At 56.8% G+C, this 26428-nt stretch overlaps 1 protein-coding gene across 4 annotated transcripts in view; it reads left to right on the top strand.

Annotated features, from left to right (window-relative positions):
- LOC115335340 (collagen alpha-1(I) chain-like) overlaps nt 1-26428 on the top strand; it is a 98272-nt gene that overhangs the window by 64970 nt on the left and 6874 nt on the right. For 3 of the 4 annotated variants that reach the window (XM_030000835.2, XM_030000839.2, XM_030000838.2), the window contains 43 exons: nt 2368-2406; nt 2533-2586; nt 3413-3466; nt 7277-7384; nt 8123-8176; nt 9270-9323; nt 9453-9497; nt 9778-9831; nt 10585-10629; nt 11015-11068; nt 11155-11199; nt 11565-11618; nt 12035-12079; nt 12334-12387; nt 13195-13239; nt 13851-13904; nt 14352-14459; nt 16198-16251; nt 16584-16637; nt 16831-16875; nt 17509-17562; nt 17815-17859; nt 18593-18646; nt 19390-19443; nt 19651-19704; nt 19935-19988; nt 20346-20399; nt 20586-20630; nt 20944-20988; nt 21347-21454; nt 21734-21787; nt 22104-22157; nt 22378-22431; nt 22711-22818; nt 23243-23296; nt 23607-23714; nt 24049-24102; nt 24229-24282; nt 24545-24598; nt 25022-25075; nt 25836-25943; nt 26158-26211; nt 26362-26415. In XM_030000835.2, coding sequence (XP_029856695.1) covers nt 2368-2406; nt 2533-2586; nt 3413-3466; nt 7277-7384; nt 8123-8176; nt 9270-9323; nt 9453-9497; nt 9778-9831; nt 10585-10629; nt 11015-11068; nt 11155-11199; nt 11565-11618; nt 12035-12079; nt 12334-12387; nt 13195-13239; nt 13851-13904; nt 14352-14459; nt 16198-16251; nt 16584-16637; nt 16831-16875; nt 17509-17562; nt 17815-17859; nt 18593-18646; nt 19390-19443; nt 19651-19704; nt 19935-19988; nt 20346-20399; nt 20586-20630; nt 20944-20988; nt 21347-21454; nt 21734-21787; nt 22104-22157; nt 22378-22431; nt 22711-22818; nt 23243-23296; nt 23607-23714; nt 24049-24102; nt 24229-24282; nt 24545-24598; nt 25022-25075; nt 25836-25943; nt 26158-26211; nt 26362-26415 — 2550 coding nt within the window. The remainder of the gene's footprint in view (nt 1-2367; nt 2407-2532; nt 2587-3412; nt 3467-7276; nt 7385-8122; nt 8177-9269; nt 9324-9452; nt 9498-9777; nt 9832-10584; nt 10630-11014; nt 11069-11154; nt 11200-11564; nt 11619-12034; nt 12080-12333; nt 12388-13194; nt 13240-13850; nt 13905-14351; nt 14460-16197; nt 16252-16583; nt 16638-16830; nt 16876-17508; nt 17563-17814; nt 17860-18592; nt 18647-19389; nt 19444-19650; nt 19705-19934; nt 19989-20345; nt 20400-20585; nt 20631-20943; nt 20989-21346; nt 21455-21733; nt 21788-22103; nt 22158-22377; nt 22432-22710; nt 22819-23242; nt 23297-23606; nt 23715-24048; nt 24103-24228; nt 24283-24544; nt 24599-25021; nt 25076-25835; nt 25944-26157; nt 26212-26361; nt 26416-26428) is intronic. The other variant, XM_030000836.2, reaches the window with a different exon arrangement.

The raw sequence follows: 26428 nt of genomic DNA on the forward strand, positions 1-26428 counted from the left end.
TTCTGCCCCAAGCCCCTGTCCCACGTTTTTGTTCATGACATGTTGACAGACATTGGGTTTGCCAAGAAGTTGTCTTGGTGTAACTCAAGGGATAGGAACCGTTGGTGTCTTGTTCTGGTAGTGCTGACTTTGGTAGTGGTGGAGTCCCAGAAGCCAGGGAAGGAGGAAGGAGAACCGGAGCTCCCTCAGTTATTAGGGAGCTCAATCTGCAGTGCTAGAGTCCTTTCTCTTTATCTCTCCCAATACCTTTAAAAGCAAGAGGTCAGGCTGGGAAATGAGGGCTGGTAACATTAGAGCAAAAGAAAATATTGTTCCATGCAAAAAGGAGGCAACCTTTAGGGATTTCCTGCTACTGAAAGGTCAGCAGCTAATGCAGTTCTGTGACTGCGTGGCTTTATGGCCCTGTGTCGCGAAATGGAGTGGTTTGGAACACTTAAAGAATCACTTCCAATGGTGTTAGCAAAAGAAAAATTATTTAATAGGAATTTATATAAAAGCACGACTTCACAGAATTCAATGGCAAGGTTCACTCTATTACTTAATACCTGGATGAAATGTACACACCATTTTGCAACACCCTGGGGAGGGTGGCCAAGACCGTGTTGCAGGGCATGACCTGCTCCCTGCAGAGCTGTCCAAAGGGTTTTCTCTGCCCTGCTCTCAGGCTGGAGTTTTACAGGAGGGCAGATCCATACGGCAATCACTCCCCATCCTCCATCCCCTCCGTTTGCTTACAATCCCTGTACCCGTCACGCAGCTCCCTGCTGACCAGAGCTGCAGCGAGCAAAGCGCCAACTATTTCCTGCTGAAATTGCAGAAGGCAATTAATTTCTCTCCCCTCCCCTTGGCATCTGGTGCTCCGAAATACGAGTTCACGTCTCTTATGAGATTCCCCCCCACCCTTTTTAAAAGGTTGGATTTTTTTTTTTTTTTTTTTTTGGAAGCCTAATGAAATAATATCCTGTCCCAAGTGAATCTGAGTTCACTAATTCCCAAGACAAGGCAAAAGCATTGGCCATGCTCCAACAGCCCAAAAAAGTTTTTGTGAGCAGCTTTTGAGGGAAATAAGAACTGGCTGGATAAGAGGACGATGGCCTGACCCTGGCAGGCTGGCAGGGACTGCACCCGTTCACTCACGGTAATCAATTTGGGATCAACTTGAAAGGAACCGAGATGCCTGGTGCAGCGTTAGAGCTAGTTAAATGCATCCATCCATCATCTGCCCCTGAGAGCCCTGCTCATTATTAGAAATATTTCCATATGTTGAAAGGTCTGTGTTTATTTTCGTTAATGAGTTCCTTGGCTTTTTCCCTTCTCTCTCCTCTGGTATCGGAGGATAGATCTTTGGAGTGGGGAACAGGAGGGGGTTTCCTGGCACCTCCGAGGCTGAAGCTGGGGAGCATGTGGGAATCCTGCCCCTCCAGCTGCTTGGGATTGGGGTGATGAACAAGGGGGGAGCTTTTCTTAGCCTTTGATGCAAAGCAGGATTCGGAGGAGCTGCCTGGACCATATGTCTGGGCTCACCATGGGAAGGAAGAGGAGGAGGAAAGGTGGGTCTTGCCTCCTGAGTGTCTGTGGTTTGTGCTGCTGGGAGGCCAGGAGGATGGCCGGTAGCTGAAGATAGACATTGTTTTGTTTCCTGGGCATCTCCCAAAACTTGGCGAAACGTGGCTTGGACGTGTGCGGAGAGGAGGCTGAGCCGTGAGTTTTTAGGACCTTTATGCTGGCTTTGAAATACCGTGGGATTAGCTGTGGCTACAATGGGATTAGCCCACCCTGTGGCTTTTGGGTGGGTTTTTTTCCCTCTTTGTGGTCATCTGGTCTTCTAAAAAATTGGAGGTGCATAAAAGATGTGGCTGCTAGAGGCAGCAAGGAGAAAGCCTGCCGGCCATGACTGCTGGAGGATCTCCTCATCTGGGGTTTCAGATGGGGCTGGTCAGGATGAGGTTTCCCACCTGGGGCAAACTGCAGTGTTGAAACAGCTGGTTTTAGTTCAACCTGGGCTAAATATGACGGTACCTGAGCTCACCAAGAACATATTTCCAACCTCTCCACATGCAAAATGTTTCTGGTGTCCCAAGGCTGCTAGGGCATCCATGGGGGAGCTGAATTTCAGCAAACTTCAGAAATGGGGTCTCTGTCTTCATTTGATAATGAGGACAGCAGTTCCTTATCTCCTGCATGTTGTCCTCAGATTAAGCCTTGTCCTCTGACTTGCATACACATACTATAAAAAAAAAATAATTAATTGGCAGGCTGGTTCATTCCTGTGTCTTCCCAAGCAACAGGAAAAAGACTTTGAAGTCAGCAAAAAGGGATTTAGGTTTTTTTTAACATTTTGCTTCCCTCTTCCCATTCTCCTTTCAGCAATCATCTTTTTACCAGCTTCTACATGCAGGCTGGCCGGTGAGTATTGCTGTTAAGCAACTTTCTGTGGTTTGGTTTTTCCTCGGCTTGGTCAACTGGGTTTTCCTCTCTCCAAGCACTTAGTCAGTGAGATTTGTTTTACCAATGTTTCTCTTTTTAATCCAGAGAAAACCCGGAGCCCCCGGGCCCCCAGGGCATCCAGGGAAAACAGGAGCACCTGTAAGTAAGAAAAGCCCTGGTGTCCCCTCCGCGGATGGCTGCTGCTTGGCCCCGCTGCCACGCCGGTTGGCCTGGGGCAGCTTGCAGAATTGATGTCCCCAATCACTTGCACAGTCCTGGGCTGCTCAAAAAGTATCTGCTGCCTGGTGGCTTCTGGCATGCTGTAATTAAGGGCCTTGGGATTGGATTTCAAAGAAGCCTAATGGTTTGCTTGTCTGCTTCCCACCGAAACCCGGGTGATGTTTGATATCTGACTCCCTGGGTTTCACTGGCAGACACAGCCCCTGCCCCTCTGTCTCTGCCAGCTGAACAATGCTGGCTTATCTTCCCCAGGGCATCGGGTTCCTGCCCCCGTGTTTGGCTAGGGACCATGTGGATCCCTCCCAGAGGCACAAAACCAAGCCAGAGAACAGCTGATGTAGTACTTGTGTGGGGCCAGCCCCAGGCTGGTGGGTCTGCAGCCCCGTGCCCACACAGCCCCTGGGATTGCTGGGTGATGCTTCCCGCCCTGGCTGGCCTCTGCAAACAGGGCAGCGCCATGAGGCAAAAGAAACAAAGGCTAAAGGCCTCATCCTGACCTCCTGTAGGATGCCAAAGCAATGGGGAACCAGATCTGTTGCTGCCTCCAAACCTGCCCTGGCCGCTGACCCTGCGAAGGCGGGCAGGGTGGCACGTGTGCCGAGGGGTGTGAATCCTCCTGCTCTGCCCTTCCCGAGGCTGCCTCTGTGCATTGCTCGTTGTCCGGCCCAGGACAGCCTCTGCAAGGCTCGGGCTGCTCTCAGGATGGGGCAACATGTTTGTTGACTCAATCCCTGTTTGTGTGCAGGGACCCTGCGGAGATCCGGGGGAGCCGGGTGAGAAAGGCCAGCGGGGGTACATGGTGAGTGGGGGTTCTGGCGGGGATGCCTGCCTGGGGAGGGTGGGGGGCTTGGCTGTGGGGAGAGCCCAGTTTGGAGAGGTTAAGTGTGCCCTTGGGACTGTTCTGGGGACCCTTGAAGACCCTGCCCCTCTTGGATCAAACCCTGGAGCGCTGGGTGAGGGAGAACGGTGTCAGGTTTGCCCGTTTGGGAAAGTGCAAGGAAATGCGTGCCTGGTTTGAAGGGTCATGGGAGGTGACACCCCAGTTCTCTCTCTGGGGACCTTGCTGTGGCTGGCAGGGGTGGCTCTCCACAACAGGCTCGTTCCCTTGACTGAGTCCATGCTGCACGTCCTCTTGCCCTGTGCTTGCAGCACCCTGCTCCGGCAGGTGCATGGGCTCAGTGACTGCTCAGCACAGTCCCTTTGGGTGCTGGACTCTGCCGTGTGTCACCCGATGCCCTCCCAGGCAGGTGGACACAAGTTGGCATGGTTCTGTCCTTTTGTGACCTTCTGGAAACCACCCACCTCCTTCCCCGCAGCTCTGGCTGACGGGATGTGTGAGCTCTGCCTGTGCTTCGCAATAGGATCTGCTGTGTGTGTCCTCGTGGGACCCAGCCACCTCCCCTGGGACCAAGCAAGCACAGCTGCCTGTGGGGTTTGGATGCCCCGTGGGTAAAAGGACAGCAGACGTCCCCATCTCCCAGCATTGCTGGAGCTTACCACCTGCTCTCCCAACCGTGCTCGCTGGTACCCAGCCCTCATGGGAAGAGCTGGTGCATCCCAAATCTTGTCCCTGTCAACAGAGCCAATGCACAGCTGTCCCCCAGCACCTCCCTGCCTTTTGCTCGTTTGTCCTGGTTGCTGCTGGGCTGCTCCAAAGGGACAGCAGCGCCCACCCCTGCTGCTCCTCATCTCCCTGTTCACCCATCTACGGGAGCAATCGTCTTCCTTCAGCCCTCCAGTGTTTCCCACCCTGCATAGCATCTCTCCCCAGAGACCTTAACCACAGCATCGTGGTCCCCTTGGCACCCTCTCAGCAATGACCTTTCTTTCCTCCTGCCATCTTCTTTGTCATTGTGTCTTCCTCTCCAAAACTGGGGTGGCTTTCCCTCTGGCTTGAGAAGAGGAGCCACGGACAGGCTGGGCTTACATGGATCGATGCTGAAGGAGGATTTGGATGGGCTGGCCAGCAGGACACAGACTGGTTCCTGGCAGCTGTGTTGAACCTCTGAGTCCCAAAAGCTCATGGCAAAAGTTAGAGTCAGTATCTTGGGCAAGAAACACAGCTACATCATCAGGCGCTGTGTATCTGCTCTCCATCACATGTCCTGCTGCAAGGTGTCCTGTCACCCTGGCCCCACTCCCTTGCAGCAAGGATTCACCCCAGGGATAGTGTTTTACCAGCTGCCAACATCTGGAAGGTGTCACTGACTGTATTAAGCCAGATGAGTGTAAACACTGGACTCTGTCAGCGTAGCTTAGCCAAAAGGTGCCAAAGTTATTCTCTATCTTCACATAAACAGGAACTGTGAGGGGAGTGAGAAGTTCGGGGAGAGGGGGGGAGGTGAGCACAGAAATGGAAAGGAGCAATTTTTTTCCACCCATCACAAGTCCATCTGCAAGCCTGATGTCTTCAGTTTGGGGGGCTGTGTCATGGCCGCAGCCCAGACCCCGGCCCCCTGCTCTCCTGCTCTTGCTTTGGCATCTGCCAAAGGCTTTGTGTGGCAGGTTTCCACCAGGGAAACCCAACTCAATTTTGGACTCAGCTCTTGACCAGCCTGGGGTGGTTTTTGTTAAGGTTCATGTTTCGGCTAGACCTTGGCCCAAGAGGTCTTTGATGCCTGTTCAGGTTCCAGCAGGTCTCCGCTCCCTTCTCTCACTGCCTGCGGAGGCTGACTGGATGACAGCAGGGGTGAGGAAGAAGAGGAGGGAGTTCATCCACCTGCAACAGCCCCTGAGCACATGGTTGTGTTGGGTTTGCCCATGATCTGTTTTGCATTTGGCTCATCTGCTCTGGCTTGCCTGCCACAGAGCACAGCCAGAGGTACATCACAGCCCAGGTCTCTTTCTTGCAAAATTGCAAATAATAATAAATATTCCCCAAAGCTGGGACTTGGATGTAGAATGGGGCAAAAATGCTGACTTTTGGGGTGCGTGCCTGTCGTAGTTTTAAGCCCAGCTGGTAACAAAGCACCACGAAGCCACTCGCTCACTCCTCCCCGCTACAGCCCCGGTGGGATGAGAAGAAAATATAAAGGCAGGCTCGTTGGTCGAGACAAGGACTGGGAGGGATCACTCCCCACTTACGGTCATGGGCAAAAGACAGACTCAACTTGGGGAAGAAACAAAATCAATTTAATTTACTACAAATCAAATCAAAACAACGATATGAGGAAGTAAAACCAAGCCTTGGAACACCTTCCCCTCACCCCTCCCTCCTTCCCGGCTCAACTCCACTCCCAATTTCTCCACCTCCTCCCTCCAGAGGCACAGGGGAACAGGGGATGGGGATTGGGGGCGGTTCCTCACCCCTTGTCTCTGCCGCTCCTTCCTCCTCAGGGGGAGGAGGACTCCGCGCTCTTCCCCTGCTCCACCGTGGGGTCCCTCCCATGGGAGACAGTTCTCCACAAACTTCTCCAATGTGGGTCCTTTCCATGGGCTGCAGTTCTTCAGTCACAGACTGCTCCAGCGCGGGCTTTCCCACAGAGTCACAGCCATCTTTGGGGGCATCCCCCTGCTCCAGCGTGGAGTCCTCCACGGGCTGCAGGTGGATATCTGCTCCACCGTGGAGCTCCGTGGGCTGCAGGGGGACAGCCTGCCTCACCATGGTCTTCCCCACGGGCTGCAGGGGCATCCCCTCCTCCGGCGCACCTCCTCCCCTCCTTCTTCACTGACCTCGGTGCCTGCAGAGGGGTTTCTCTCACATTCCAATCTCCTCACCCACTGCAGGTTCCCCTCCTTAGCTGGGGAAGCTTCTAGCAGCTTTTCACAGGAGCCACCCCTGCAGCCCCTCCCCTGCTACCAAAACCCCACCACACAACCCCAAAACAGTGCCCCAAGCATACATGGCCACTAATGAGCATGGGGGATGTGTGTGGCTGGCTGTGCGATCCTGAAGCCCTTGGGGGAGGGAGATGGAAAAGCACAGCTCCCCAAAACAAGCTTTTCTATTTTTGCAACCTGATTCTTCACTTGAGAAGTAAGTGAGGTAGATGCTTCATTCTGCCCTTCCTTCAGACTCTGACTTTACAAACTAAAACATAGTCCAGTTTTTGAACTTCCAAAATTTTTGAGAAATCCGATCAATCAAAGCGATTTGAAGGGAAATGTCTTTGTTCCAGACTGCTCTTTATCCTGCCTTAATTCAGAATTGCCGGTGAGCTAAGGCATAAAAAAAGCTGCCCCTAAGCTTTAGCTGGTGATGCCCAATCCAGAGGATCTGCTCAGGCTCTTGCATGTGGGAAAGCATCAGAAACGGCTTTGCGCGTAAGCCCCAGCATCAAGAAGAACATGCAGAGGGCTTTTGCTTGACCTTCTCTTAATGCACTGCTTCTTCCCTGCCTTCCGCTTTGTTTTTTGCTGGATGGCCGCTGGTTGCGACTGTCCCGCAGTTTCAGTTGGAGAGCCTGGGCAGACCCACATGCCCAATGCTTGCAGCGCCTGGACACACGAAGCTTCTCCCCGCCAGCCTTCCCCGTATCCTTGCGAGGTACTTGGTGTTTAGCAGGTGTTGCTGCAAAAGTACAAGGCAGGCAGAGCTCAGCGTTTAATTTTTTGGTTTCATAATGATGTGGATTTTTTAATTTTCCATGCTTGCCTTTTTTCTCCCCAGGGTGAACCCGGGCTCCAGGGCTTGCCGGGACGTCCAGGCTACCCCGGGTCGGATGGCTTCCCTGGCCTGGATGGCAAACCTGGGCCGTGGGGGCTGCCCGGAGAGCAGGTGAGCCACGGGCAAGCAGGCAGGCAGGGCCATGGCACGGCCAGTGTTGGGGTGGGGAAGCTGCAGCCCCAAGCCCCGGGCAGGAGACAAGGGGCTTCTAATGCCGCTGCTCTTTATGTTCACTTGCATCCTTTAACTAAAATATTCCTCCTAAGTCTACAAACCCAGGCAGTCCTGGATTAGTGCCTCAAGGTTCATGTTTCCCAAATAAAAGGGCTTTAGAACATCACATGTGTGTGTTAAGGTGCAGCTGGGATAACCTGAGTGCTGCAGATCCTGCATTGTGGTGGGCCTGAGCACGAGGGCTGGGCTGCAATTCTGCATCTGAACCTCCTAGTTGCTTTTACAGAATAAAATAACTGGGGGGGCAGAGAAAGAAATGAAAGCAATTATGGACTGCCTGGATAGCATTCAAGCTATGAAGCTGGTCACTTGTTGGTGTGACGGTCCCTGCCCTTTTCCAGTCCCCTGGCAGCAATCCCTGGGGAATACAGGCAACGCACCTGAGCTTGGAAGCTTTCTCAGGGGGCTTTTGGAGGATGGTGACAGGGACTGGACCATGCTGAGAGGTTTGGGGCTCTCAGTAGCCCCCCGGGAGTCTGCACTGGGGTGGCTGTGGGCAGGAGGCAGCAGCTGCCGGTGTGGTGGGGAGTGGGGAGCGGGGCTGGAGCTGGAGACGGGTGGGAAGTGTTGGGCAGCCCCTCACTGTCTGCTTTGCTCCTTCTTCCCTCTCCCCAGGGACTGCAGGGCTTCCAGGGTGACCGGGGGCTGGCTGGCGAGAAGGGAGAAGAGGTAAGCTGGCTCTCACTTACTTAGCAGCTCAGTGCTGTGGGCACGATTTGGTGCCAGTCCCAGCACGTACACTTAACGCCAAAGCAGTAAGAGCTTTTCGTTACTGGTTTCACTGGTATAGCACCAGCAGCATCTGGTACCCATGTCCCCCCCCAGGCTGAGGTTGCGTTACGGTGTGGGATGCCCTGTTGTCACCCTCCAGCTGTGCGGGATCCGGCTGGAGGCTGCCCTTACCGCTGTGCCCGCTCAGCTTCCAGCTATGCAAGTGCCCTGTGCTCCGAGCTGCCCAGCCCAGGGGCAGGGGGGGCTGCTAGTCATGTCACTGTGGTTCTTCTCCAGGCTGTTCCAGGGGTTGGACAGCCAAGATACAAAATGTACATAAAAAGCAAATGCTAGTGGTTTGTCACCTTTTTTTTTTTTTTCTTCCCACCCAGTCTTTTTAAGGCCAGTGTTAGCTAAAATTTTTAGAGCTGCCCAGGAGATTTTGGGATCCTCTGAGGTCTGATCATACTGGGGTGTTTGAAACCAAATTTATTCTTTTTGAAACAGCAATCCTATATGGTTTATCATATATCTTTTCTGGCCCATATTTGTTCCCTCTTGCCTGTGAGCATCGTCCCAGCATCCAGACAGATGTGCTTGAGCACTCGGCAGCTGCGGACATGTGAAGATTTGCACCGCTCGCATGGGCCCACAAAGCTTTTTTTTTCCTTCCTCACTGCCTCGCTGTGCAGCTCAGGGCACCATGGTGTCCTCCAAGGCACAGGCGATGGGCATGGCCCTGCCACCCGGTGCAGCACTGCCGTGGAGAGTCCCGTCCCAGCCCTGCGGGCGCTGGGACACCTCCGTGTCACCGTTGCATGTGGCATGGTGCAACACTAGTTTGGGACACAGGAGCAGAGTAGCCACAATGGGGTGGCACTGTGCTGGGGACAAGCAGCCAGGCTTTTCTTCTGGGGCTGCCTCATTCAGCATGAGCTTGAGGGTCCCCATCCCCCTGCACCACACCAACAGTCCTTTGGGGCGCAGCAGCCACGTTTCAACTCCTGATGGCCCAGCTGGGACTCACAAGTCCTTGTTGTTCCCATTTCAGGGTTTCTTGGGTGACCCTGGACCAGTTGGGGAGAAAGGAGAGAAGGGAGCGAAGGTGAGGGTGTCTGTCCTTGCTCTTCGCAGACCTGCCTGCGTCGGGCAGGGGGTTGCTCCTTCCCTGCCACGGCCCCCAGCCCCAGATCATGTTCTCTTCCATCGCTCAGGCTGCTCTTGGCTTTTCCAGGGGGTGAAGGGAGAAAATGGCCTGCCAGGTCCTGCTGGGCTTCACGTGAGTTAACTGGGAAGACGGGGGTGTCTCGCCCTGCCATGCTGGGATTGTTCCTTCCCTCCATCCCCTTTCCTGGGCAAACCCCTTTGCTTCTCTGCAATGGCCCTGAGCTCCATCCCTGGCTCCAGCCCACGTTCTCCTGGCTTTGGGCAAAGCCCTCATGGTCTCTGTGTTTTCCCCGATCCTCCTGCAAGGGAAGGGACAAAGGCTGCTGCCACTTTGGGGTGAGCACCTCGGGGCGGGCACCTCGCTGACACACCGCTCCTGGCTTCTCTCCCAGGGGATGTCGGGTCTGAAGGGTGTGACAGGCTTCCAGGGTCCCGTGGGGCCGGAGGTGAGTGGTTTTGCTTTCTCTGTGTCACCAGCCCTCCCTGGAGAGGTGCAGGAGCGTGCTCCTCCCCACTGGAAAGATGGGTCCAAGGAGGAAGGAGTTGGGCTTTGCAGGTCACTGGCACCGCTTTGTGGTTCACTTACAAAATCCTTGTTTAATTTTTTTTTTTTCTGAGAGCTGGACCTAAACTACAACTGTGCCTTTGTCCTGCAGGTGGCTCTTGTTAATGGGGATACTGCCCCAGAACAACCAGTCACATTGTCCCTCTGCATGTTGGGGACAGGAGCCTCCGCTCACCTCCAACATCTCCCACGTGAATGTTTGCATCCCAGCTCATTCTCCTGGCTGGTGATGAAGAGAAATAAGCCTTTGCAGAGCACATTGCGTCGAGGTTTATTTTAGGTGACCACCTTCACTTGAGATGAATCCCAGGCTGACAGCACCTGGGTTTTTCCATACTGCTCTCAGCACACTGATAGCTTAACTGCTGCCACATCTTTGGGAGGCATCCCACCCAGGGAAAGGTTTGCAGAGGATTTAAAAGGAAAATTGAAGTGGTTTGGTGGTGGTGCATGGAAGCATGCTCCAACATGAAGGGAGCGGGGTAGCTGGGGCTGGCCAGGTAGCTCTTCAAGGAGACATCAAGTAGCTGATGCTTGATGTGAAGAAAAGGGGGAATTTGGGTTGTGAAGACTAAAAGGAAAGAATCAAAGCAAAACAAGCTAGAAAAACGGCATCCTTTCTCTCCTGCTCCAGGGAGAAGGTGGCTCAGTGGGTCCCCCAGGCCCTGCTGGCCCTATGGTAAGTTGCAGCTTTTCGGTTCAAACCGCTGCTAAAACACAGGCGGTGGCTGGGCTGGGCGAGCTGCTGCCGTCTGGCTTGCAGCAAGAGCAGAGCAGGACCACCATGGGCAGGCTGGGACATGCCATGATGTCCTGCCTAGTTTCATCCCTTGTGCTGATTTACACCTGAAAAGGATGTGTCAGCTTACAATGCAGCCTCCTTGGTAGCGGCGAAAAAATGCAAAAGGACAAGTGTTAAAACTCATGCACACCAGTAAAGCCCTCCCCAGGATCCCCACTAGCCCAGGGCTGCCTCTGCTGCCATGGGAGATGCCAGGGGGACCCCGTCCCATCTCCTGCATGGTGCATGTGGCCGTAGGGCTGAGCACACTCTCACATTGCAGGGAGAGCCAGGCCAGCCGGGATCTGTCGGATGCCGAGGCGTCAACGGCTCTCAGGTGGGTCTGCCCCGGTTCCCCTCCTTTGCTATTTGGGATTTTCTGGCCACTGCACTCACCCTGTCCCCTCCCTGCTCTCTCCCCAGGGAGAAATGGGCCCTCCTGGCTTGCCCGGGCCCCAGGGCCCCAAGGTACGTTGGTAGGCACCCGCACCGGGGGATGAGCGAACCTCATGGTCATGGGGTGTCTTGGGAGAGCTGGTGGGGGTGCCGGGAGGGGAGGGTGTCCCGAGGGTCACCCAGCCCAGAGGGGTCTCCTGCAGCTGGGCTGTGATCTCAACCCACCCCAAAGTCTGCAAAGAGGCTGAGACGGGGGTGGGAATCCTTTCTGTGTCCCTTGCAGTGGCAGGGGGGTCCCATCGCACCGGCCAGCTGGGAGCCCTGGAGCTCCTCAGCAGTGCTGTATTTCCCAGGAGAGGTTTTGCACTGCAGGCTTTGCACGATGTGTGCAGGGATTTGATTCTAACAGCAGCTCCTCATCCCCCGCTGCTTTGCAGGGACCGCAGGGCTTGCAGGGGAGACGCGGCCCCCCTGGCCCCAGGGGCATGCAGGTAAGCGGGTGCCGTCCTGGCTCAGAGCCCACCATGTCTCCAAGGGGTGGGTGTCCCCCCCCTCCATGCGCTTGCCGAGCGAGGAAGGAGCTGCTGGGACTCATCCCCCGTGTGCTTTGCAAATGGTTGCGATGTCCTTGACCCTGCAGGTCTTTATGGCCACCCGGGAGCTGGTGGGTGGGAAGGGCCGTGTCCCGTGGGCAGGCTGCTGGCTGCAGCCCCTGCTCTGGGCAGGACGTGCAGGCGGGGGGGGCAAAGGGAAGGGTGAGCTGATGGGGACACCGTCCCTGGGATGTGACAGGCAGCTCCTGGGGGGCTGGGCAGGGTTCCTATGGGCTGGGGTCTCATCCGCAGAGCAAGACAGTGAGCAGCATCCCTCTTCTCCCAAACCTCCTCCCACCTTTGCTTTTCCCCAGGGTCCAGCTGGGATGGAGGGATCTGCTGGTCCCAAAGGAGACACCGTAAGAGCTTCTTGCTGGCTCGCTTTGACCTTGGTGGGGATGAAGCCCGGGCTTGAGGGCTTTCCCTGGAGGGACCTGAGAGGTGGGGTGACGAGTCCCTGCCCCTGCTTTCGGAGGGGAGATGGGGGCAGTGCTTGCAGCAGACCTCACAAATGAAGCCTGGAGGTCCCTGGCAGCCCCGGGGAGGGGACGCGGTGGGGCTGGGTGCTCTCTGCCCAGCGTGGCACGAACCGATGCCAGCACTCCTCTTGCAGGGCGCAGACGGTGTCCCCGGGCTGAGGGGACAGCCAGGACAGGAGGGCCCTGGGGTAAGTCCATGGGAGCGGGTGGCTGAGTGCGAGGTGCTCTCATCCTTACCCTCACAGCCCCCCCAAAGCACTGCAGGGGAATGCCCTGCTCCCCCCTGCCACCCCCAGCTTCCCGCGGGGTTTGTGGCACAAGGGCTGGTGGGGATGATGGCCACGTCCCTGTGGCCATGCTTATCATCTCCAAACTCCAAAGCTCCTCTGACTCTGCTGCTTGCAGGGACCTTGATTTTATTTATTTTTTTTCCTATGGATTTGTCAGCAGAGATGCCCCAACCCTGCCTATCCCTTCCCTGGTGCACAACTAGGTGCACCCCTTTTCCCAAGGGGTTTGGGTGCTGAGCTGCCCTTTCCAAAGGGTAAGGAGGCCGAGGCAGCCTGGCCTTCCTCCTGCCTGACCGACAGTGTCCCACCTGAGCACAGCCCTTGGCGCATTTGCTTCTCGTGCTGAAACCCTGACATGCAGAGCTGAAAACTGGTGCTTGCAAAAGGGATGATGGATGCAGGGTGGGATGTGGGTGGTGCATTTTGGAAGCTAAGAAGGATCTCGTCCTTGTGCTGGGGGCTGCTGTGTGGGTAGGGGCAGCCTTGGGAGGGCTTAGGCATCCCCTGGTCCCTGTTGGGGAGCAAATCCCACCATGGCATCATCACCATCATCAACTCTGTAGAGCTAAACTGGTGTCTCCCATTTATCAGCATCTTCCTGTCCCTGTAGCGTGGGAGGGTCATCAGCCTCCATGAGTGCATGTGATATTTTCCTTTGTGGTTTTTTTTTTTTTTTTAACTTGCATTTTGTCTGTCTCTCTGAAGGGGTTTATTGGCCTGCCAGGTTCAAAAGGCACCCAAGGAGAGTGGGTGAGTGATGGCACCCATGCCATCCCTGCTTGGGATGCAGGAGAGCCGCGTTAGAGCAGCCCAGAGCACCAGCTTTATGTTCTTTGCCTGTGTTTGGACTTGACATTTGAATAGGTGGCAACTGCAGTTGTTTGGGAAGGCAGAGCTGCACTTGGGCTCACCTTGCTGTAATAAGAGGAGCTTTCAGACATGGCAGCGTGACCTAAGATATCATCTGCTTTGGGGAGGCACAAGGGAAGTGGGAATGCTTTAGCCTGTGTTAAGGAACACAGTAATGAGGACAAGGTGCCGATTATCATTGTGCTGCTATCAGTACAGTGCAGCTGGGGTGCCACCACCGGCTGCTGCAGGCATCCTACCTGCCAGGGAGCTGGGGCACTAATGGTTTGGTGGTGGTTGAACCCAGAAGCTCTGGAGCCCCCTTGCCATGAGGAGCAGATCCAGCATATACCTGCTCCCAGCTCCAAAAGGCCCATTGGGAGGAAAGCCCTGATCAAAATTGGGCAAAACTAACTTTCTTTGATGCCAAAATCGGATCATAGCATGCTTTGGTTGTAGAGTGGCATAACGTGTTTTTCTGAGTGTACCCTCCACCTCTGCTGTCCTTGCAGGGCTGTCGAGGTCCAGATGGAGCCAAGGGAGACCTGGGAACCAAGGGAGACAAGGTACCATGTACCCGGGCTTGCGGGAAGATTCATCGAGCTCCTTCCTCTTCTGTTGTTCAAATGTGCTATTTTCCAGCTGGTGGATGGGTGGTGTGGATGTCCAGGGTCCCAGGGGCATTTGCTTTCAGGGACTGTGACAGCTGGGCAGCTCAGGCTGTGCTTGATCCCACCACGCTGCCGCCCTTGATCCATCCTTCCCTGCTCCGTCTTGCTTTGGCTGTTTAAAAATGTTATATTGCCCCATTGTTGGTGCCCCAGGGATGCTCTCAGAGAGGGGGTCGTGGGGTGTTCACCCAGAGTGGCCCCATGCCAAAGGCTGGGTGTGCAGAGAGCCGGGGCAGCAAGCGATGGGCTCTCCAGGGGGTTCTTGCCCGCGGGTCGGGAAGCCCCAGGCACTGGCTGTCCCTCCTGTTTGCAACCCCTGCTGTGACGTCTTATTCCTCCAAGGGTCCACGTGGAGCACAAGGAGCAAAAGGGCCCCCAGGGACTCGGGGCCAGGTCGGCTTGCAGGGCTTTCCCGGCCCCCGAGGAGCAGCAGGGCCCCGAGGACCAGATGTAAGTGCCGCTGCTGGTCCGGGGTGTCGTGTGGTGGGATACCTGTGCGCCCAGTGTTATGCCATGAGGTGGGTGGTGTGGGGAAGGGACAGCCCTGAGGGATGCAGGCAGTGTGGGCAGTGCTGTCTTGCTCCAGCCCTGCCCAGGGTGAGCACTCGTGCCCGCTCCTGAGCCAGGGCGATGGGCAGCATCCCTTGGTGCCTGCCCGAGAGCCACGCGTTGCAGTGTCGCTGGCGCAGGCACCGCAGATTTCCAGGTTCCCTCTCTCCCACTGCGTAATCCCAGCTCCCCTCCAGCATCCCAGGCATCTCTGCCACCTGTGCTGCCTCCTCCTCCTGCGGGCTGAAGGCACTGGGCTGTCCCCAGCCAAAAGCCCACCTGGCAGCAGTACTGGTATTTCCTCGCTCCTTGGGGCGGTGGGAACTGGTGCGGGCTCAGGGAGCCCTCTAACGGCATCTCCCTCTGCGCTGCTCGGGCTCCGCTGGCCCCTGCTCGGCTGCGGGGAGCTTTGCTCAAAGCCCCCATCCTCGGGGTCACAGGTGCCCCCAGCACCGCAGCACTTGGCACCAACAGAGCTTTGACTCAGCTGCCGCAAACCGCTCCGGCTGTGCCCCCATCAATGACCCGAAATTAGCTGGTGGGTTCAGCGATGCGAGGAGAGAGAGGGTTTAGGCAGGGGGTTTCCAGCAGGTCCGAGGGTAGCGCTCCCCAGCTGCCTCTGCCCAAGCATCTTTGCAGGGTTCCTGCTGAGTCCCTGCACCAGGTCGGCACCCTTCGCAGGCTCACAGATCACTCTCTTGAACTGGGCTCTCTGCCTCCTGGAGCCTGTGCTGGCAGCTCCGGAGGGCTGCGGTTGCCCAGCCAGCTGCCCTGCTTCTCACCCGCTACGCTGCCCGGCCCCGACCCTCGCCAGCTCCCAAGAGCCAAGCACAGCAGCGCTCAAGGAGCCACAGAAACAGGGCACAATTTTTAAAGGGCTTTTTCCTGCAGTGTGGGATCTGAGCGAGCTGTCAGGATGGACGAACCCAGCTGCAGATCGATATTTCAACCTGGGAACTGAAGCCAGGCTGGCTGCTTATCTCTAGTGGCTTCCAGCTTCTTGGGAGACAGGATTATATTTTCCCACCCACCTTTCTGCTCTGCAGCATCTCCCTGAGTGTGATGCCCTCCCCCTCGGAGGGCTTTTGGGATGCCTGCCTGGATTTGCTCTCACATTTGCTTTTCAGGATGAGAAACGCATCCTCCCACCTCTCCAAGAGATGGAGACGCAGAACGACTCATCTCGCTGCCAGGCGGTGCCTTTTCCACCCAGCCAAGCAGTGCTGCCGTCACACACATCGGTCTGGAGCAGGGGTCCAGGCTGTGCCTGCCCTGCTGGGGCTGTAACTGAGCAGGCAGGAGCCTCGGCACATCAGTCCTTTGAATTGCCTTTAATTTGATCAGCAGGAAACAGAAATATTCAACTGTGCTGTTTTGGGCCAACACTGAACCCGTCGAGCTTTTATTTTTCTGGCCGATTTTATAATCCTGGGGGACGGGGAAAGTCTCCATCCCCACCCCGAAGCTCGACTGGTGCCCCAGGTCACATTGCCATTTAATTAACGTCACCTCCGGCCATGGTCCCTGCGTTTCTCCCCTACGTGAGGCAGGGGGATGGTGGCTGCCGCGGCTGGGGGAGCAAGGCGGAGGATCAGAGGCTGCATTTGCCCTGGCCGACTCCTCTCCTCTCTCCTGGCAGGGGGAAGAAGGCCAGATCGGCCCAGCAGGGCTGAACAGCAGCGAGGGACCCAAGGTCAGCACCAGCATTTTCTGCTGCGTCCCCTGGTTTCCTACGGGCTGCCCTCATCCTCGCGTGGAGGGCAGGGATGCGGCCACCCTGCCTGCGAGCTCCAGCACGTGTCCCAGCACCCAAGGGACAGCATCGCAATGCCCCCCTGGGGAGGGTCCCCAGCATCTTGGCCCCCCTCCCCGTCCATGGCATCCCTGCACCCGCTACGGCCGTGCACTGACCTGCCAACGTGGCAGCGGCTGGATGAGTCCCCTCAGTGCTCGCCAGGATGGAGGGGCTGGGGAGACCTGCAGGGTTGCCTAAAATGACTCTGTTTCCCTTTGTGTGAATTTTAGGGAGGCCGAGGACCTGATGGCCTGAAGGGAACCCCAGGACCACGGGGAGCCCGGGTAACTAATGGGGTGCTGGTACTTGTAGCATCTTTGGCCGTGGGAGATTGAAACAACCCTGGAGACCCCTCGCTGGGTGGCTTTGGATGTGCTGGGGCTGAGCGGTGGCATCTTCAAGCACCAGCTTTGCCTCCAAATCTGCCACTTTATTCCTGGCAGAAGGATGCTTTTCTTAATGCTTGCTGTTTTCCAGGGCCGCGTGGGTCAGCGTGGGCTGGTCGGAGTCCCTGGGCTGCCCGTAAGTAGCAGATGACCTGTGTCCCTGTGCTGGTGCATGGTGCCGTCAGCACTGGGACGGGGAAGCCAGCTCTTGGGGAGCAGCATCCCGGGATGCAGCCAGATCGGAGGGTTGGGCTCTGCTTGGGAATTTGCACAGGATAAGTTGGGGATGAGCAGCTCAGGCTTTTGCACGTTGCGTGAAGTGTTTTGACAAACCACCTGCCCAACATGACAACTTCCCTCTTAACCCTGAGCAGAGAAAATTCAGGAAATAACAACTTTTTAAGAAAACTCTGTTATTCAGAGTCGTGTTTGGTGAAGGAGCCAAGAATAAATAGCTGGGGAAGAGGGGGAAAAAACATGGTCGAGGTGTTCACGGTGGGAATGGGTTTCCTCCCACAGTCATGTTATTTCCCAGCAATTGCATCCAAAGGTGGGATGGAGCAGGGAGGAGCTGCAGGAGCTGTGCAGGGATGAGCTGTGCACTAACAAACCCATGGCTCGATACAGACCAAACGAGCACCCTGGGGACCGTGCCACCGCTGATTTGCCACCTTTTAATACTGGAGGGAGGCTCTGGGGCTGGATGAGCCCTTGATGGGGGCACCCTGCCACCAGGCTCTGCTTTCCTGAGATGAGACTCTCCTTCCAGGGCTCACGGGGCATCCCGGGAGCAGAAGGCGCAGAAGGAAAGCCTGGTACACAGGTTCCCATCCTACACTCTGTACTTGACTGCGGGTGAGGGCTGGGGCGGTGGGTTGTATCGAGAAGGGGAGCTGAGCCCCATGGAGGGGGGGACTTCCCAACCTCACCACCCCCATGGCCATGTGGGTCAAGACCTTGACACCATATTGGGCCTTGCCATGATGTGCATCAGCTGGCTCTGGGCTGGCATGGTGGGACTGGGAGAGGCTGCCTCTGCCTCCCCATCCTCATCATCACCTGCCTTGTCCTGCAGGGTTCCCCGGGGACCATGGGCAACCCGGGCAGGAGGGGACCACCGGTGAGTAGAGCTGCACAGCTGTCCAATTTCTGTCTTTCTTCCCCTCTGCTTGCCTCTCTACCCTTGGGGATGTGCCTCAAAAGCATGTCCATGGGATGGGGCATAGGTGGTGGGTGGCCCTGATGGAGCGAGACCAGCCAGAGGGTGCTCCTCCGGGTGCAGCTGCAGGCAGGGATCTGCTGAGAATCATGCTGAAGGGTGAAGGACAGGGAATGGGGCAGTGCATTTAAGAACTGGCTATTGCAAAATGATTTCTCATCCCCGGCACTGCTATCCAAAACAGGTCCAGGAGCAAGTCCTGGGCTGGCAGCAAGCTTTCCCTTCTGCAGGATTTCTAATATTTGTTTACCTTTGCTCTGAAATGCAAAAGAAAAAAAAAATAAATCTGGCACTTCCCTCAAAACAAAATATGAAAAATATTCTGCTCTGGGTCAAAGAGACGCACCTCTGAATTTACTGTTAGCATTGCACAGCACTGTCTAGATGCAGTGTGGGTGTTGTGTGCGTGTACACACACAGCTGCAGTGCTTCAACAACGAGAAACCAAAGAGCTGGTTTGAAGTGGAAAGCACCAGCGCTACCTTCAGCAGACTGAGCCATTCGTCTGCGCCTGGCCCCAGGCGCTGCACTCTGGTTTGGGTTGGTCTCGGACCACGCGCTGCCAGGGGAGAGCCTCTCCATGCCTCCTACTTCTGCCTTCCCTCCATTGCTCATCTTCTGCCCTTTTCTCCAGGGTTTTGCTGGCTTGCAGGGGGGCCGCGGGCACACAGGACCTCCTGGATCGATAGTAAGGAAAAAAGAAAAATGTTCCTTCTGCATGAACTCTGCATTTTCTTAGGTGGGAAGTCAGCAGGGCTGGCCCCACTAGTGGGGGATATGTGAGTTTCCCACCTTGGGAACTGGCAGGGGATCAGGGCGTCTGTAGGACCTGATCTTAACTTATTGTTAAAAAACATTAAAAAAGCCTCAGTGGCAGAAATAGCTGGGACTAGGGAAGAGCAGAATAATTTCCCCAAGGAACTGGCCTGCCCAAGGGACTTTGCAGCTTCCCTGACCCTAGTGGGGTCTCTGTGGGGATGGCAGCCCATGGAAACCCTTCACACCTGGGTGGCTGAATAGCAGCATGGTCCTGGGAGGAGATCGAAGTGTTTGCTCCACCCCAGGTGGAAATGGGTGGTACAGGTTCAGAGAGGACAGTCCCATGTCCTTGCCTACTGGGATGGAGACCCAGAGCAGCTCCTGCAGCTGGAAGAGCTCCTCCCTGAGGACCTGCTCGCAGCTGGGCTTGGTGATGACCCCGAGAGCAAGTATCGTCACCTTCCCCAGTGACAGCCCTGCCACAGAGCCAGCCTTGGGGTGCTGGTGAGCAGGAGCCACCAGGATGGGCCACAGTGGCAGAGTTTGTCCCCACCAGCCCAGTTTGGACCAGGCGATGCCTGTCCATAAGCACACAGGCAGCAGCAGTGGCTCGGCAGGGCTTGTCTCATCTCAGCCTTTTGACTGACACCTCCTCCCCAAATATTTCCAAAGGGGTCTCTGGGAAAACCTGGACCTGACGGAGACCCGGGTTCCCTGGGCCCAAAGGTGAGAGCTGGGGCTTGGGGGGCCCATAAGCATGCCGGGGGGCTGGTTGGAGCAGTGGTGGTGGTGAACAGCCCTGAGAGGCTCTTGGCTGCCATGGGCAGACCTGGGGGGATCCCCGTGGTTTCAGATGTGGACACAAAGGATGGGAAGATGCCTGCCCGCATCCCAGGAGCAGAGGTTTGTTAATGCCCTCGTCTTGCCTGGCAGGGGCTGCCTGGGAAGCCTGGCTCGGAGGGGCCGCAAGGACCTGTTGGCACCTATGTAAGTGATAGACCTGCCTGCGGAGGGGGGTACGGTGCTGCCTGCCCGCCTGTAGGCAGCGGCTATCCCAGCTGCCTCCAGCCGGGCACTCACAGTCCTGCCAGGGCTCCTGCGGTGCCCAGGGTCCTGCCTCTCCTTGGGCAAGAGCTCAGCCTCAGCAGCTGCCTTCTCCCAAAACCCCGGAGATGTTGGGCAGCCCCAGCTGCCTCCTAACGCTGTGCTCTCCTCAGGGCTACCCAGGACCTGCCGGTGACCGCGGGAGGCCGGGGCGCAGGGGAGACAAGGTAGGGCTGGGAAATCTGGCACAGCAGTTAGGGGATGCGCTGGGGTGGGAAATCCAGGCTTTGGAAACATTTTTGGGTTGGGCTGTTGAACCCAATGGATGGGTTTGGGTGGTGTCTGCGAATGGTCTCCATCAGCCATGCCAGGGAGGTTGCAGGGCTGGCAGGAGGAGAACAGCTAGAGCTGGCTCTCACATTGGGCAAACTGATGGTTCTCCAGCACTTCATCTGCCCAAACTCCTGTGGCTTGTGAGATGCCAGGCAGCTGTTGTTTTGGAGTTTTGGGGCTTTTTTTCCCCCTTAAGAGGTTATTGCATTAAAACATATAGAGGAAAGGAAATATTTCTTGCCTCCTAACAGGGAGAAATGGGAGCCCAAGGCCCACCGGGATTTCCAGGAAAAGCTGGTCCCAAGGTGAGTGCTGTTTGCTGCCATCCTGGGCAGCTCCAGCCCCACCGGAGAAGCACTGAGCAAGTCACCTTTGCTGGGCTGGGTATGGGAAAATGGGAAATCTTTTCCATTGGCATCAAGGGGCTAAACTGGGGAGAGGAGAGCAGTGAGGGCTGCAGTGTGGGGCTCTGATGGTGCTCTCCCCCCCAGGCCCTGCCAGGTCCCCCTGGTCCACGAGGTGCTCCCGGCTCCCAGGTAGGGCTCCCCGTGCTCCCCGTGTGCCTGGCTTGGTCTGCTCCCTCTGCTGTGGTCCCCTGCAGATATGCAATCCTCCGCAATATATACCATGTGCTATCTACAGCGTTAGCAGCATGAATCCTGGACCCTTTTGCGTGAGCAGGCAGGACCCTGGTCCTGTTTGTTGCTGGCTTGATTTTGTCCTGATGCTGTATGGACACCATTGAGGTGGCCCAGGCACACAGCGTTTGTCCAAGCAAAGCCTCGCCCTGCTCGGGGTCCCCTGTGCCTTCTTGCCATGACCACGCTGCTGAGATCCTTCTTGTTTCAGGGCAGAGTGGGAGACCCAGGTCCTCGAGGGCTTCCAGGGCTGCCTGTAAGTGGGAGAACTGCAGCCTACAGAGATGCTCTGTAGGCTGAAGCTGGGTGATGTCTGATGGGATGAAAGATAGGTGCCTACTCTGGAGGCAGCTTTGTCCCCTGGCTCATTGTGGGGCAGAGAATGACCCAAACCCTGCATGGGTGGCTGGGTGGTGACAAGTTGGGTACGGGGTGCAGTGCCCTCCTGCACCTGCAGTGATGAGGCACCGGTACCCACCAGGTGCAGGTGGTACCTTGCAGACCCTGTGGTGGCCCAACAGCTTCAGGCACGGGGCTCCCACTGGCATTGCCCTCCCCGGAGCTGCACCCTGCACTATGTTTTGGGATGCCTAAGTGGCCTTTTGGCCTTGCAGGGCATTCCTGGCACGCGAGGGCTGGACGGCATCCCTGGGAAGCCTGGGTCGGCAGGAGAAAGAGGGGCTCCTGGAGCGGCTGGTGCTGCTGGCCCATCGGGGTACCCGGTGAGTGCAGATGGGGTTCCTTCAATCAATGCCCAACACAGCCAGCAGGACAGGGTGCAACAATTTTCCTGGTGCAACACTTTTGGGGAGCTCCCTAAAGCACCTGCAGGAAGGGAAGGAAAAGAGAAGCTGGTGCAAGGGGCTTGAGAAGCTGGTGCGTGGCTTCTCTGCCCGTGGGGATGTGGCATGCAGGGGCATCCCAGACCCCCACTCAGGAGCTGCAAAGGCCTCCTGAGTTAAGGCAAAGCATTGCTACTGATAAGGGTTGTTTGTTTTCAGGGCCGGGAAGGTCCAAATGGACCTGAAGGGCCTTCAGGGATGAGAGGAGAGAAGGTAAGGACAGAGAAGGTGATTTCGTTCCCCTTGCCAGCCCCGTGAGTCAGGCGCTGCCCAGGCAGGCAGAGCCTTGGGCTCGCTCCGCTTGCCCAAAGTGGGGTTTCCTCCCCAGGGCTGTAGGGACAAGGACTCCTCCCAGTTTGGCCACTGGCTTTGGCCAGTGAGATAGGGATTTATGTGTCTGGTGCGAGATGTGAGAAGAGCTTTGCAAGCCCTCCTGCAAACGCTGGGTGTCCGGGGCAGTGGGGTCTGCGGGGAACCCGCATGGAGGACCACCATGGCTGCCTGTCCTAATGTCTGTGTCCTCTGGCAGGGTGATGTGGGTGATCCCGGGGAAGCTGGCATCAGCGGGCTGGATGGTGAGCAGGTATGTCAGCTGGGGAACCCTGTCCTTCCCTCGGCTGGGGCTGCTCCAGCCTGCCTCTCCCCACGTGCCTTCTCCAGGAATGGGAAATGAAGGGAGGAAGTTGCTGATCCTCAACTAAACCAGAAGGTTAAAGCTGTGTCTGCATTAGCTGAGCCAAAGGCTTTGTGCAATGTGGGGTAAATGAGCTGTACTAGGGCTGGGCTGTGTGTTTTCTCCCCAGGGACCACCGGGACCGCCGGGAGCAGAGGGTCAGCTGGGGCCTAAAGGCGAGCAGGTCAGTTCCTGCTGGGTGCTGGGGGTGATACCGCCGGCCGCGCTGGGTTTGCCTGCCCCTAAATCCACCTGGGGCTTTTTTAAATCATCCCCCAGCACGCTCATGCCTGGGGGATTCATGTTGCTGGGCATGGTTGGGGTGTTCAGGTCCCCTCAAAGCTTGGGTACCTGGTACAAGGAAAACTAGGGTGGCTGTGTGGTGAGAAATGATGGAGGGCAGAGCCAGGGTCAGCTGGAAAAGACAGCCAAGAATAATCCTGGTTGTCTTCATCCTGTCCAGGGAGAGGCAGGAACCTGTGGAGCTCCGGGCATCAGAGGGGATCCTGGGGAGCCAGGGGACGATGGGCCAGAGGGACTGCTGGGGAGGCCCGGGGAGCAAGGAAAGGAGGTACGTGTGCTGGCTGACACCACGGCGGTCACTGCTGCCCACCGGCATACTCTGCCAGGGGATGGGGACAAGATGGGGATGGGAAAGGTGTGCCGCCCGGTGCACTGGCTCTGGACAACAGACAGGCTGAGGTGCCCCTGGGGAAGGAGGGGGCTGATGCTTTGGAGTCCCCTTGCTGGGTGAGGTGCTGTTTGGCTGTGCTCAGCATTTTGTCCTCGCTTGCTTTTGGGCTAGCATGGGTCACAGCTGGGGGTAACCTCCCAGCACAGGCGAAGCTGCAGAGCCATCTCTTACCCAGCACCAAAATCCCAGCCAGAGGAGGGTGGAGAAGCCTGTGGAAGTCAGAGCTCAGCTTTTAACCCACCCTAGGATGGGGCTGGGGAGCAGCCACTGCACCTGATGCCAGTATTTCCCCTTTGGGCAGGGTGATGCTGGTGATGCTGGAGACCCAGGCGAGCCAGGATTGCAGGGACAGAAGGTGAGGAGTGCCTCTAACTTTGTCCCTCCTTGCAGCACCTCAGGAACACCCATAGCCTGCTCAGCCTCTGCTGCTCCGTTTGCCGTGGTGGGGGCAGAAGCAGGACAGGGGTGTCCCCATGGCTGAGGACCACTGGAGATGCAGGGCTCTGACCTGGCATCACCACCCTTCCTGAGCACCCTAGGGTGAACTTCTGTCTGCGGCACCCAGTGAGAGGGTGAAACACGTTGTGTCCGTGCAGAAGCTCATTTAATTGCTATTCCTTTTTCTTCTTCTTTGTGGTGACACCTGTGCCTCCATCCCTGAGCAGGGTGATGCTGGCCCCAGGGGCCTTCCTGGAGCGCCTGGCCCGGGAGCTGCTACAGGGGAAATTGGAGAAAAAGGCCATAAAGGAGAGAAGGGCCAAGAAGGTTTGCTGGCAAGTACAGAGAGGGGCTGCCTCAGCCCACCAGGCTCCCAGCATCCCCCCAGGCTGGCAGTTGGGTGCTGGGTGCCGAGGAGGGGGGCTCACCACCCCCCGCAGGAAACCTTGGGCTCCAGGAGCTGCAGAAAATACTAGAAATTGGCAAATCCCCACAATTAGAGAGTTTTATGTCTCATGGGCATGACTACAAAATTGGTCTTGTTTGGCACAAAAGGACAGTTTGGACTGGCAGCGCAGTCTGGGTTAATGGTGCCTCTGGCCAAACTCCAGCCTCCTGTCCCCTGGCCAGGCTGGGACCCTGCTGAGCACATCTCCCTTTGTGTCCCAGGGTCAGGTTGGTGTCACTGGAGCTGCGGGACCTGCTGGAGCCAGAGGGCGGTTTGTAAGTCAGATCATGTCCCTCCTCCCATTTTGGCTGATCACGGACCTGGCGGGGGGATGTGTTGTGTGACTGGGAGTACTGGGCAGGGTTGAATCAATGGGGCTCCTTTGCTTGTGCCCTGAACAGGGTGGGACGGGTCTCCGAGGTCCTCCTGGGCTCGATGGTCCCGAGGGAGCGAAGGTACGGTGGGGTGATGGCTCCAACCTTTCATTTCTGTGTGAAATGCCCTTTTCTGGTCTTTTCCCAAGCTCTGCTTTTTGCCTCTGGCTGATGGGGGATGGCGTGGTGTTGGCTGTGGTGGAGGAGCTGGGTCAGACCTGGGCAGGCTGGTGACCTGGGGGACCTGCCATGAGAGACTCCCTGCCTTGTTGCCTGAGATCCAAAGTCAACAAGGCAAGGAAGGGGTTTTCTGGGGACAGAGCTGTTTCACCTTCTTCCCCAGGGAGATCCAGGGCCAAGAGGCATGGACGGACTCACTGGTGCTGCTGGATTAGAGGTACTGATGCCTGGGATCTTGTAGAGCCGGGAGCTGCCAAAGGCTTCCCCAGTGCTTCACCATTTCCAATACAAACCAAAGCCAAAGGATTTATTGCCCCTTAACTGCCCAGGCCGGGGGGCTCAGGAGTGAGGAGGGGTTTTTAACACCTCACATCTTGGCACTGACTCCCAGGAGGTACTTACATGCCCCCACCCCAAAAAGCAGACCATTTCAGTCTGGCACCCAGGAATGCCTTGTAGAAGATCTGCTCCTGCTATCGCATCATGTCCACTCCCATGTGGTACCTGGTGCTACCTAGGCACGTGCCTTGGTCAGCTGAACATGGTACGAGGGAGAGGATGCTTAAAATACCTGCAGAGGGCCTGAGCGCGAAGCACATGGTGATGACGGGCTTATTCTAAATCCCCAACGTCACCTCAGGGACTCGCTGGAGATGATGGAGTCAAGGGAGATCGTGGCAAGCCCGGTCCAGCGGTGAGTACCAGCCCTGCCCCTGCAAGACTTCCCTGGGAAAGAGGTTTGGTGGCATCTTGTGATGGAGCAGCAGAGCCTGGGGCTGGGGCTGTGTCTCACCCGTGGGGTGGCCACAAAGTGAGCTCTGCCAGCCCGAGCGCTGAGCCGTGTCTCCTGGGTCCTGCCTGCGATGGCTTTGTAACTGAGTCATCATTTCCTTGGTTTCCCGAGAGCCAAAGCTCCATAAAGGCATTTTAATACAGCTATTATAAACTGTGCAAAAGAGCCACAGCGGTTGTGCAATTAACACTCAGCTGTCAGAGTCTGCCTGAGGCAGGTCCAGGGCATTTATTTTCCATTCCTCTGCTTTCATGGAGCAAGTCTGCAGGTGTCTGTAAGGTCAGAGTGCTTCAGGAACCACCCTGTGCTCAGGAGCAGTGGCGCTGCCCTGAGATGCATTTTGTGGTCATGGTCCTGACATGCACAGAGCCACAGATGTGTTACTGATGCCCTGCACTCAGCTGCAGGATAAACTCCATTTGCATCCCAGTTTTCCCACGTTGCAGTCCCACTCTGCGCAGGCAAGACGTCCTTAACTCAGGCGATTGCCTTTGCTGGGAGAAGGCGGGATGCGGAATAAACTCCAGTTAGATTTGCAAAGCAGACAGTGAGAGCCGACGCTCGGTGTAGTTGCAGCCCCTCAAGGGGCGGCTGCTCGGACCCTGCTCCAGATGGGGTTGGGCTGGGATGTAACCAGTGCCCCTGTCTCTGTGCACCGCAGGGCGCAGCGGGTGCCCGGGGGCCGGTGGGTGCCCCTGGGCTCTGGGGCTACACTGGGCACGAAGGAGCCAGAGGAGTGGCGGGCGCCAAGGGAGAGCCAGGCCGGCAGGTAACTCCTCTCTGCCACGGGGAAGGGGACAGGCAGGGGACATCCCTGCGGGGTGACTCTCCTCGGCACAGCTCTGGCACGAGAGGTCCCTGGGGGGGACAACCCCAGTCCAGACCCCAGGGCAAGGCAGCTGGCTTCGTACTCGCCCTCCTGCCTTCCCCCAAATAAGCTGGAGGTGATGCCAGCCTCATGTTTTGTCCCCAAATGAACTCAGGGTCCTCTCGGGCCACCGGGCGAAGCTGGAGCCATGGGGCTGAGCGGCACCGAGGTGAGTGGGTTCCTCTGCTGCCCCACTTCTCTGTCTCTGGCTTTTCTCACAGCCCGGGTCTGCACCGCTCTGACAGCCTGCCTGGGATTTGGGTGAATAACCCTGGAGCTTATTTTTCAGAGTTGGGTTGATTTTTGTTTTCCTTCCTAGGGCCTGGCAGGTGCAAAAGGGGAGCCAGGCAAGCCAGGAAAACCAGGGCAAACGGTGAGGAGTGGGA

The sequence above is a fragment of the Aquila chrysaetos genome, chromosome 24 (assembly GCF_900496995.4).
Source record: "Aquila chrysaetos chrysaetos chromosome 24, bAquChr1.4, whole genome shotgun sequence".
Classification (NCBI taxonomy): domain Eukaryota; kingdom Metazoa; phylum Chordata; class Aves; order Accipitriformes; family Accipitridae; genus Aquila; species Aquila chrysaetos.